General features: G+C 26.4%; 1 protein-coding gene across 1 annotated transcript; it reads right to left on the bottom strand.

The window, feature by feature from the left end:
* Positions 1 to 1906: 1906 nt before the first annotated feature.
* On the bottom strand, positions 1907 to 11807 carry LOC129981874 (protein LZIC-like). The gene is made up of 5 exons (XM_056092913.1): positions 11559 to 11807; positions 10874 to 11009; positions 7399 to 7497; positions 6189 to 6366; positions 1907 to 2642 (listed from the first exon to the last, which is right to left on the bottom strand). Exons 1-5 carry the CDS (start codon positions 11657 to 11659, stop codon positions 2590 to 2592), a joined length of 567 nt encoding a protein of 188 aa, XP_055948888.1. The 5' UTR covers positions 11660 to 11807; the 3' UTR covers positions 1907 to 2589.
* Between the last annotated feature and the right edge of the window lie 115 nt (positions 11808 to 11922).

The raw sequence follows: 11922 nt of genomic DNA, 5'->3' as shown, positions 1-11922 counted from the left end.
TAAGGCATCTTATATAATTTCTAAGTCAATTAAAGAATCTTCTTCCAGTTTTAACATGAATATCCTTGCTGATAATAAATCCACTTCCCATAGTATCATGCAACAATACAAGAATTCTTAAAATTCTCCAAAAATCGGACAATACTTTGACCTAAAAACATTAGAATAGATATAATCTAACTGAATTTCTTTATTATATGAATGAAGCTGTTTTTAGCTTTTTCAAGAAAATGTCAAATTAAATCTTTGCATGTCCTGCACATGCAGCGGAAATTTAAGTTTTGGAATAAAGAAGCAAATCAACCATTTGGTTTTCACATAATACTGTATTGCTTTTCAAGAAATTTGAATTTAATCAAGATACAGCTTTTGAAATAGCAAATATTTGGACATGTATTCAAATATTTTTCTGTAATATTCTTCAGAAATATAAAGCACTCTGCTAAAAGTTCCATTTTTAAGCTTCAGTAGGTCCTCTAGTACTCAAGTAATTATAGTTACTATTATAATATCAGTTATTTTTCTCACTCTCTAGAAATTGGACTGAACTATGCAAAAGAAAAGGAATGAGATTCATGAATGGAATTTTCAAATTTGATAAATATTATAATAAATCACTTCCAGTTTCCAGAAATAAACTATTTTCTAAATTCTAGCAGAGGAATTCTTAGCTTTGTTGAATATTATAAACGAATATTTAAACTTCCATGAAAGAAATTATTTTCTAAACTCTAGCACAAAAGTTTTTTTTTTTTTAAATTTTGTATTATACCAAAAAGAATAAAAATATACTATGTACTATTCACATATATGAAACAAAAATATATTTCTTTAAGAAGCGTTATTTTACATTCATTAAATTTTTTAAAAATAATTATTGCACCGCCAAAAGTAAAGTAATACACTGCCCTGTAACTCTGTTGCAGTTCCTACCCTGCAATCCAGTAACCCTTCTCTAGAATACAATTAATTGCAGGAAAATAATAATGCATTAACAATTTGGAGGGATAAATCTTTTTATTCTGATTTAGAATACAGAAAGTGTACTTTTCAATCAATACACAAGAAGGTATTTAATAATATGAGTAAGAAATTATTTAATTACTTCACTATAGGAAAATAAGCATACATACAATTAGAATTTTATGAAATAATAAGTGTCAGGTACTATCTAAGGACATTTAATAATAAATCTAGGAAGTGCATTTCCTTATCAATTTAAATAGTAAATTAATAAAATTAAAATTTAATTCTGTATCAATCGATATAATACAAGACACGTCATTTACATTTCAGGTATTTAAAAAAATATAAATACATTAGGTATACTTGAACAGATTAAATTTTTAAAGCTGTATGGGGGGGGGGGAGAAGATATTATTTAATCAAATATTACCTCATTAAGAAACAAATTTCAAAAAAAAATTTAGAATCAATTTTAAAAGTTAAATAAGCGATAATTTTCAAACAAATCATCATAAAGCTAAAAAGATTCAAATATAAAGTGTGATAAAAGATGTAAAAAAATCTATTTTAATGTATGATATATTAATATTATAAATACTAGAATGAACAAAAACAAATAATTACTGCTTTTTTTAATTATATAAATTCTGAAATCAAGATTTAAATCATTAAAACATTCTCATCAATTTGATATTAAAAAAATGAAAAACATCAACAAATATTCATGCCATGAAGGATCTACAGGACAATTATTTAAAATATTTAATTTTTTAGGTTACTTGCATTAATATAAAAAAGAATTCATTGGTGATTTACAATATCCAAAACAAACAGACAAACAAAAAAAAAAAAAACAAAAAAAAAAAAATTCTTCTGACAATATTTCAATATTTTACAAATGAATTTAAAATAATTTTTTATAACAATTTTTTTATATATTCATCAATATGGAAAAATTATCCTGTCTTCAAAAAATATTTATTTTGTACCAAAATTTGACTTACATACAAGTTCAGTATAAGTTGTATACAAATAAACAAATATGTCAGCAGAATATTATGATCTATTCTTTTTTAAGTATATAAACAATCAGAGCAAGTATACTTACATTACTTTTCCTGAATTAATTACTATTATTATCATTTTTAAAATTTGCATTTAATTTGTATGTCATGGTCAATAAATCTGTTTAACAACACACAATGTAAATCACCACAAATCATGAGAAAAAGATAATTAAAAATGAGATAAATTACTTCATGAGAACAAATCTAAAAGAATAGTTAAGTTGTTTTTAAAATAAAACATCTAACACAAGCAAAGCATTGTCCAACTAAGATTTTCACGAAAATTACTTGATTTATCAGTTTATCTAATAGAGAAAAAGGGAAAAACATGACAAAATTAACTTAACAATTTAGCAGCATTTATTAAACAGCAACATATCATATACATCATATATAATGATGCATCTTAGCAACAATCAACTTAAAAAAATCTATTCTAACATACATTGATGCGATAAATAGAGACCAACAAATCAATTAAGACGTTGGTATAAAAAATATAAAACAGACATTGAGCAACACCAAATAAAATGACAATTATTGATGAATTAAAGAATCACATTGATTTCAGCTGAGATGCTGCAGTTTCCAAAACTTTCTCGCTAGTCCCTGTAAAAATTAGAAAAGAAAATGTTAATTTCATAAATTGTACAACAGACTATTTATATAATACACAAATTAATTTTAGAGTAATATAAGGTAATAATATGAACATTCCATTCAAAATTAACAATAAAAAATATATCATTTAAAAAGATTTGAGAACAACATACTGAAATGAAAATATAACTTGGCCAGCAAATAGTTAAAATCTTTTTTGACAAGTATTCCCGTTTTTTTTTTCTCCTACAAAAGAATATGGTAATATTTCTAAGCCATTGTGCAATCTCAATCTTATTTGGCTTTAAATAACAATTAATTTTCAAACTAGGCATATACCTGTTATAAACAGTACATAATTTATTTCATTCAAATTCTAAATATTTTAGCTTCTTAACTGTGTAATTTCCTTTATTATTGAATAAGATGACTACTTTTTTGGAAATAAGCCACACTGATTCGACTAAGAATGCATAACACAGTTGAATTTTTTATGGATTAAAAATCATTTTTACATCAAGTTTTAACTTATTGTCTAAAAAAAAAAGTAATCCAGTAACTTTTAAAATGCAATAGTTCAATTTATCACTAAAGTTTATCAAACATTGTTGTAAGTGATTAAGTTTTGCATTAGATCATTAATGACAGACAAAATCTTTTAGTTCAGAATTATGTGAATTCTAATCACCGACATTAGGCTTTCTCTTCAGACTGTATTTACATTTTCATTATGATTTAAAGAAATTCACTCTACATATATAGTCATTCAAATGAAATATTAAAACATTTTGCTCAATGTAATGCTACTTTGCAAGACAAAAAGATATAGACAGACTTATGCAATATATATAAAATCAAGTTTCTGAACATTTTAATTAATTATTAGTTCCAGCATATCTTAAAAATAATTGTAATTTAATCACAGTTTTATTGTACAATGGTTTAAATCAGTATTAATCACACACAAAAAAAAGATGCAATGTTAGTCATTGTTACAATTTGATTATGATTGCCATTGTCATGCAATTAATACACAGGTACCATTAAATAAACTTTAATCAAAATAATTATATTATAGAGTACAGAAATGCTAGTGCATTTATTAAAGTAAGATGTATTTGCACCAAGAATTTGAAATTTACAGTAGAAAAGGGGAAAAAAAGTATAAAAAGGAAAGCAAAGTATAAAAGGATTTTTTCCCCCTTTTCTAGCATTTAGGAAAGAAAAGCATAAAGACTTCTATATAAGAAATATAGAAGTTCTTCTAATAACAAATATAGAATATATTCGTCTTTATAACAAATATAAATAAGGCCTTTTCTTTAAGTTTGTATTTAGAGTTTTATAGAACAAAACCATAATTTGGTTATGTGGAATAAAATTAATAATAATAGTCCGTGCTTTCCTTATAAGAAATATAAAAAATTGCTAAATCTAATATAGTACAAATAAACACAATTGATTAAATAATTCCGAGAAGTAGAAAATAGATATATAATATCAGAAACAAAATGTTAATATCATATACTTCTTAAAATTTTAAAATATGGTCTACATTTATATTGCAAGAAGCAACATTTTAATTATTTTTATAAGATCAAACAATTAAGAAAAATTACAGTAAAAAAAAAAAAAAACCCCACAAAATGAAGATAAAATGATAGAAATGATGAGAATATTTATATTAAATTTTTTGTGTGCAGAAACGTTTTATTTTGATTACGAGACATAGGATATCTATTGTTTCTTCCATCATACACAAATAAATCCATTAATTTTCTTTAATACCTTTTAACATTTTTGATATACTTTCAGGACTTGCCTGCCATAGAAATTGTTGAAAGAAACTGCCAGGACAGCTTTTTCTTATTGTCAATTTATTACTCTCCGAGCATCCAATTACTGTGACATTACAGATTTCAAGATATAAAAGCTTTTAAAGCAAATGAACTAAAAAAATTTTGTATTTCAATTATATTTCTAAATTCTCAAGTAAATTTTATTAAGTGGAGGAAGAGTATTTCAAAGGATACTTTATAAAATATACATATAAAAATGAATGAGCTGCTTTTGAATTAGGGAAAAGGACAACTTTGGGCTCAAAAAAGGACAAAGGGCATAAAGGTTTAAGGCCATGCTGATCTAGAGAAAACAGTGAAGGTCTGATGATACTTCTTTCTGAAACTAACCGAAATTAAATAACTTTCAAGAGAAGATCATAGAAGACAGGAACAGTTTCAGAAGTAGAGCACCAGATCTAAATATTTCACCAGATTTCAGAATTTCACAAATGGATTTTGAGGTTAAGCTGTTTTACAAGTAATATGAGAATAAAGGTATGCATTTACTTAAAGTTTATTGATGCTGGTAACTTTTTTTTTTGAAGAACCTAAGAGCAAAATGGAATACTATTTGAGTCCTGATCACACCAGTCCAATGGAGCTTCACATAGGAAAAGCACAATTAGCTTTAAATATTCCTAACATTGTTATTAAATTTGATACTAGAAAAAGGCTATATCCCCAAGCTGACTTTATGGAGCATATTTAACAATGGCCCCAAATGTTGATAAACTTAAGTGACCAGTAAAGTATTTGACTAATACAATAGAGACCCAAAGTGCACCATACAATCAAAAGATTGTTGTCTATAACAACATACAGAACATTTAGTTCATGAAAAGAAAGAAATAGAATGGCAATATTTACTTATGAAAAATTCCTGACATGCCAACAAGGAAAAAAAAAAAAAAAAAAAAAGTGTCAGGTGTAAGTAAACTTTAAAGAATATAAGATAAAATAATTGGGAATTGAGATGTTATTCACATTTAAATGTTCACCTCTCAAGTCTTTCTATTAGCAAATCTTGTATCAAAATGACTCTTTAAGAAAAATTCTGAGACATTTGTATGAAAGAAGCATTCATCAAAAAGAAGGCAAGAATCAAGTTTTTATTACATCACTCATATAAAATCTCAAATTATTTCAACATAAAACTTGGTGTGCATATCTTTAAAAAAATATTAATTACTTTTAAAAAATGCTGCCAAATAAACTTTAATTAAAATTAACTTTAATGATAATAATTTGTTGTTGAATTCAGCATTAAATTCTAGTTAAAATGATATATGAATATTTGTATTTCATATTGAAGCTGCACAATGCACAAGTATATAATGTTGTATGGTAAAGAATTTTAATAATTTTGACCAAAATATTAAAATTTCATACACTGATGGGATAAACTACTAATTTTAATATACTACTAATTTTAATATAATTTTATATTTTAAAGTTAATTCTAACATCAATATATTATAAAACAGTTTCATTTCATCCCATTTTAAGAGAATTTCTACATAAGGCATAGTTAGGGAACAGGAATATAAATAAAGCATGCAAGCATATTTTGAAGATAAATGAACATGTTTATGAAATTTTTTTATATACTGCTAACTTGCTTCAATGCTTTAAGTTGAATAAATATAAATACATTTCTTATATTTAGAATATATAAATATGAATTAATACACACACATATAAATTAATTAATTACCTGAATCTCCAGAAATCTGTTCAAATTCTTTCATAGTAGCAGTGGAATGTAATTGCAGAAAATGGGCTTCAGAAGGATTTAAATCCTCTCCCAGTTTCTTTAATACAAACAATATCTCAATTTTCTGTTGGTTCAGAGCATCTTGAGACAATTTACCAATTTTTGCATCTCGTTCTAGCTGTAAAGAAACAGCAATGTTCATACATAGCTAAAACATAATTAATACTCCAATTTATATATAATTGTTTCTTGAACTAAATAGTGTCAATATTACTTTTAGCTTTCTGATAAATGTTCTTCTTCCCATCAGAAAACTTTCAAAATTTTTTTACATGACTGAGACAAACAGAATTACAATCTTTTCTCATACAAATGATCTTCAAAATCCAAGAAAAATTTAGAAGCACAAGCCTGTTTAGTTGCTTTAAATTTTTTCTAAGTGTTTTAGCTTTCAGAACTATTAGAGTGATGGAACTAATTACTCAAATATCAAATTCTGAAACTTTCAAGAATAAAATTTAATAAGTTAAATTATTTACTAATACCATATAAAGGATTATATGTGATTCTTCCACATTTCATTCAAATTATCAAATAAATTTATGTATTAACCACTAGCCATTGGCGAACTTTTGGCTTAACTGTATGATACTCACAGACTTTACACTTAACTGCATGTCACTAGAGATCATAATCAATAGACTAATGTTTCTGGTGATTCTTTTAGCAATTAATTGCTAATTGCATCAAACGTAACATGACGCCATCCTGAGCCCCAGTGCCTATAACACTAAGTTATCTAACCAGTTGGATGAGCACAAGATGGAAGGAAGATTAACTGATTAACTGCACAAATATTTAATTTCCATACAGTAAAATCCACATTGATTCATTTTTAAAGAATAAAAATTTTTAATCCTACACGAATAAAAGAAAAAAATGAATAAATATGATCCAAATTGATGTTTTTTTAAGTTTTGAAGATTTTGATTAAAATGCAGTTCATAAGTAAAAAAAAGTTTTCAAATGCTCTTTATTCAATTAGATATTTAAAAAAAAGTCTGACTTGCATTTTCTATCAGCAACAAGACAATTCAGCTTTTTTAAAAAAATATTTTATCGAGCCTAGAATTATTAAATATACAAATATTTGTTTTATTATCCATAAGAAAATATTTTTTAGGTATACATTAGCAAGAATAAGTCTTACTTCAGATAATCTCTCTCGCAATTGTCCAGGCTGTTTCTTAGCAAACATCCTTATAACTTCTGGGGTTTTGAAAGCATTACTAATTGCAGCTTGAATAGCCTAAAAGAAAACCAATAAGTTGACATAATCTAATCTGTCCTCTGAACATATTGTTTAAATCAAACAAATTATGATACACTGATGATGCACATGCCTTATAAATATTATATGATGATTTTTACGGTATTTGTCTAGTATAAATCAGAATATTTTCTTACACAATTGCTGTCAATCATTTGGGTGAGCAAAAAAATTAGATCTTTATTAGACTAATCCTTTAACTGCAAATGATATACACATACCTTGTGATGTCAAGAGTGTTAACTACCATGAGCATATTTGTATGGCAAATACCTTCAATCTGTAATTATTTGTATAACTGCACTCTCTGTTTTGAAATATAATAAATTGGTCTAGAAGAGGGATTTGCCTATGATATAGAATAAGAGAGAGAATTATGTAGAATCCTGACCCTTTGCCTGTGATATAGAATTATGTAAAATCAGGTGGCAATAAGAAGCAATCATTTATAATTTTATCAGCAATTGAGGGGTTAAATAACCATTTCAAGTTGTAGAGGCAGAATTTAACGAAGCAGATAATTAGTCAAAATTTAAAAGATAGATTTAGAGAAAAAACATTTACATATGGACATTTAACTTATAAAGAGTATTACAAAAAGAATAAATTGTTATGTCAACAGAAAAATATAAACTTAACATTTATTACATTAGATAGATACATGTTATTTATTATTTTTTTTTTTTTTTGCCATTTGTTCATTTTAGTTCAGATTAGAGAATCATAACCTAAACTTTAGTTGAAAAATCAGAATATAAATATATAATAAACATTAAAAACATTTTGCAATAGTTACTTACTTTCATTAAAGCTAAATCAATTTTCATTCATGAAAGCAATAGATGACAAGTGAAATATAATATTTCTTACTAAAAAAATCTGTTATACACAAATTTTTATTCATTTACTGCTTTGCCTTAAACTTTTGCAAATAAATGCAGCAAAAGAAATAATCAAATCTGAAGCAAAAAAAGGCAATTATATTAGAATTGCTGCAGATCCTTTAATGTTATACGAGCTCCAACATTCAACCCCCTCCCCCACAAAAAAAGACTGTTATTAAAATATAAAAGGAAAATAATAGAAGAAACTTGGTATATAGTCATTATATCCAAACTGTAAACCCATATCAAATTTTTGATAAAAACTATTAATAGAACGAGCATATCAAAAGTTGAATAAGTTAGATAACATGGAAACTTTAATTTTACATTAGATTTTGGATATCAATATCTTTTATTAAATTAAAAGGCACATATGTAGTGCAATAATTTTTCCTTGGTAACATTTTACAAAGAGGGTCAATTTAATTTTGACATTTATTTATTTATTTGGAATGCATGTTCTATTTGGCATCTTCTTTCTGAAGAAAGAGAGAAGAAAAAAAAATCACACAAACAGATTGGGAAAAGGGATCATTGTGGTTTATTAATACTATTTCCTAAATCTCAATTAAAAAAGAATTGGTTGAAGTGAAGTTTAGTATGCTTCTGAGTTTGTCGCCAATATGGTAACCCAATAAAATGATTTTATAGCAACCTTACTACTGTTTTGTATGGGTCATTTTCAAAAAATGTTACAATTTGCTGTCCCACACAAAAAAGAAGAAATTGAAAGATAAAATATAACAAAAAGTTAAATCTGAGTATTGCACTACATTAAAAAAACACTGCTATATATTTTCAGCATTAAAAATCAGAAAAATTATAAAAATTGTTGAAATATAACACTTCTTTAAAAGGGAGTGCAGACAAAAATACCTGTCCCTTTCAAGTTTTGTTATATTCAACTCTTTATTTTGTTAACTTTGGTTGATAATTAAAATGAAAAAAATCTTTTTATTACACTCTAAGCAATTGATGTAACATTTTATTATATAAAATTAATAAATTTATTTTCTTTAGCAGATTAACAGATATACTTTGTCCCTAAGTCTCTGCCAAGTTCGTTACCAAATAATTATTTCCTATTTAATAGTAGTATGCATACTACTTTTTACAGCAGAATCATATTAAAAATTATTTAAATTCTTAGGCAAAAGTATAGTTTAGTGTGCCCTTTGCTATGCCAAGTCGCCAATAAAGATGGTGGACAATATAAGCAAGTTGTATATGAACTACAACTATTTAATATTTATATAATATTTATTCTTTTGCAATACTTAACTTAGGGTATGCGTTTTGGAAATTGTCCGAATTATTAATTTAAGAAATCCTCTGCAATGGAATTCCTTGCACTTTTCATAATTCTTTTTCTGATCTGATGGTTTTCTTGACAATTCATTATATCACTAATTGTTCAAGAATGGATGTGTGATGAATGAGATGGCAGGAAATATTTTGAACCTGCAAAATGGATGAAGGGTGAGTGGAATATATATATATACAAGTTGATGAAGTTGGGAAAAGGATGATTGTTTGAAATTTTGAATGGAGAATGGTTTGATTGCTTCTTTCTTTTCTTTTGATTATGTGGTATACCTGCTATCCACACAGTCCTTATGTTCATTGAGCTACTAGGATCACGCTTCCGCTGCTAACAAAGTCATAAGATGTTTTTCTTAAGTTAAAAAATTCTGCCTGGTGCCTTCTTTAGAGCCGAAGGCATCGCATGCTCTAAATTTTACTCTCTACACAAAACTTGCTTATTTCAAAATTGTTAAGATAAGCAGCGATATTGATCCCAAAAGTTTAAAAAAAACAAAAAAACATCTCAGATTAAAACAATACTAATGAATAAAAATCATAATTTTAATGCAAAGTGGTAACCATAACTGTTTAGCAGAAGTGTTTGCTTATATTGTCCGCCATCTTTATTGGCAACTTGGCACAGCAAAGGGCACACTAAACTACACTTTTACCAAAGAATTTAAATAATTTCTAATACGATTTCCAAAAAATTATGACCAACGGCACAATCCCAAGTTGACTACTTTGACCCATTCCGAGGCACATGAATAAATCTGAATAACTGAACAGCTGCAACAGCATTGGCAGGAACTGAGGATGAATTCTAAGGGGCATCACCAGTCATAGTACAATTCCTCTCATGGGTGGAATGTCTCATCATCATTGTTGTTGTTGACCCCACATCATTTCCATACTCAACCAATTGGGGAGAACCAACCACCATGCTGGAAGCTTCTCACCCTCATATCTGAGGTGCCCCCCTCCCCGTTGGGAGTGACCATAGTATAAGAAAGATTTAAAGTCAGATAACTACTGAATACAAAACAGCAATTTGATAAAAACAAAATCTCACAAACAGCAGGCGTTTATCAACACAAAATTCTAAGTGGAAAGACTCAAGTTTTCATAATCCTAACTATATTCTCAAATAAATATATAAATATTACCAGCTGCATGTTTCCAAGCTCATCAACAAGAGTCATGTTTCCGGACATAATTTTTGAAAGTGTAGCATTAAATTCTCGGAGCTGGTCAACAGTTTCAGCTTTGGCTTCTGCAAATTCATCCTCATCCATATCACTTCTAAGATGTAAAAAATTAGCATATATATTTCAAATAATTTTTTTAAAGACATAATTTCTAAAACAACACTGGCATTAATAATCAACACAAAGAAATCTTATAATATCTCTATTGGATCTAATTGGTAGATGAAGCACACCATAATGTGATTTATGCAATTTATAAATGTGAGAAGACTATATGGAATTTTCTTCTTATTAACTATTAAATATGATATATAGAATAATTTTAAACATGTTAAGTAAAAAAAACAAAACATTACTATAGGAAATATCATACCTATATTAGTTAAAAGATGCATTAGAAGAAATTGTAAATTTGAAAATAAATTTACCAATTCAAGAATATATTTTTTCCAATTTATAAAATAAGTAATTCACTTAATTAAAAAAATGCAAATTTGAAACGCTAAACAAAAAAGAATAAAAAGGCTTATGCATATAAAAGGATTTATAAAACGCTTAACGTAAAATTGGAATCATTGAAATAATTATAAAAAATCCAAGTATTCTTCATTTAAATAAATATGCATAAAATATAAAGTCTTACTCGCATTCTTCTAAATCAGAAAGTTGTGATACAAGACGATCTAATTGCTCTTCAAGATTATGCTTTAATTTATTAGTTTCGGATAAACCCCGGGAAGACATATTAAATTTGAATTGAAAGATGTTAAACTTTTTGAATCTGATCTTTATTACTTATATACAATAATTAGTACAGTACAAGATACTGTCAAAACTTTGACGTATTTTTAAAAATCGAAAGAAAATGAAGAGGAAATTCTCACAAGATTTGATTCTGTGGTTACAGTTTACTAATCATTGTTTTGAAAAATATCACTTAGTTAATGGTATTTTATAAAATGTTTAACATTTTATTTAAATTTCAAAATTCGAAATGTGAATTACAA

This window comes from Argiope bruennichi, chromosome 8, assembly GCF_947563725.1.
Source record: "Argiope bruennichi chromosome 8, qqArgBrue1.1, whole genome shotgun sequence".
Lineage (NCBI taxonomy): Eukaryota > Metazoa > Arthropoda > Arachnida > Araneae > Araneidae > Argiope > Argiope bruennichi.
The sequence above is the reverse complement of the archived record's forward strand: the minus strand, read 5'-3'. Positions and strand labels throughout refer to the sequence as shown.

Coding starts and splice junctions, on each gene's coding strand:
- LOC129981874 (XM_056092913.1), bottom strand. CDS start 11,659: ATGTCTTCCCGGGGTTTATCCGAAACTAATAAATTAAAGCATAATCTT. Junction 7,498..10,873: donor AGCTTGGAAACATGCAGCTG/GTAATATTTATA, acceptor GTTTTCTTTTAG/GCTATTCAAGCTGCAATTAG. Junction 2,643..6,188: donor ACAGATTTCTGGAGATTCAG/GTAATTAATTAA, acceptor TAATTTTTACAG/GGACTAGCGAGAAAGTTTTG.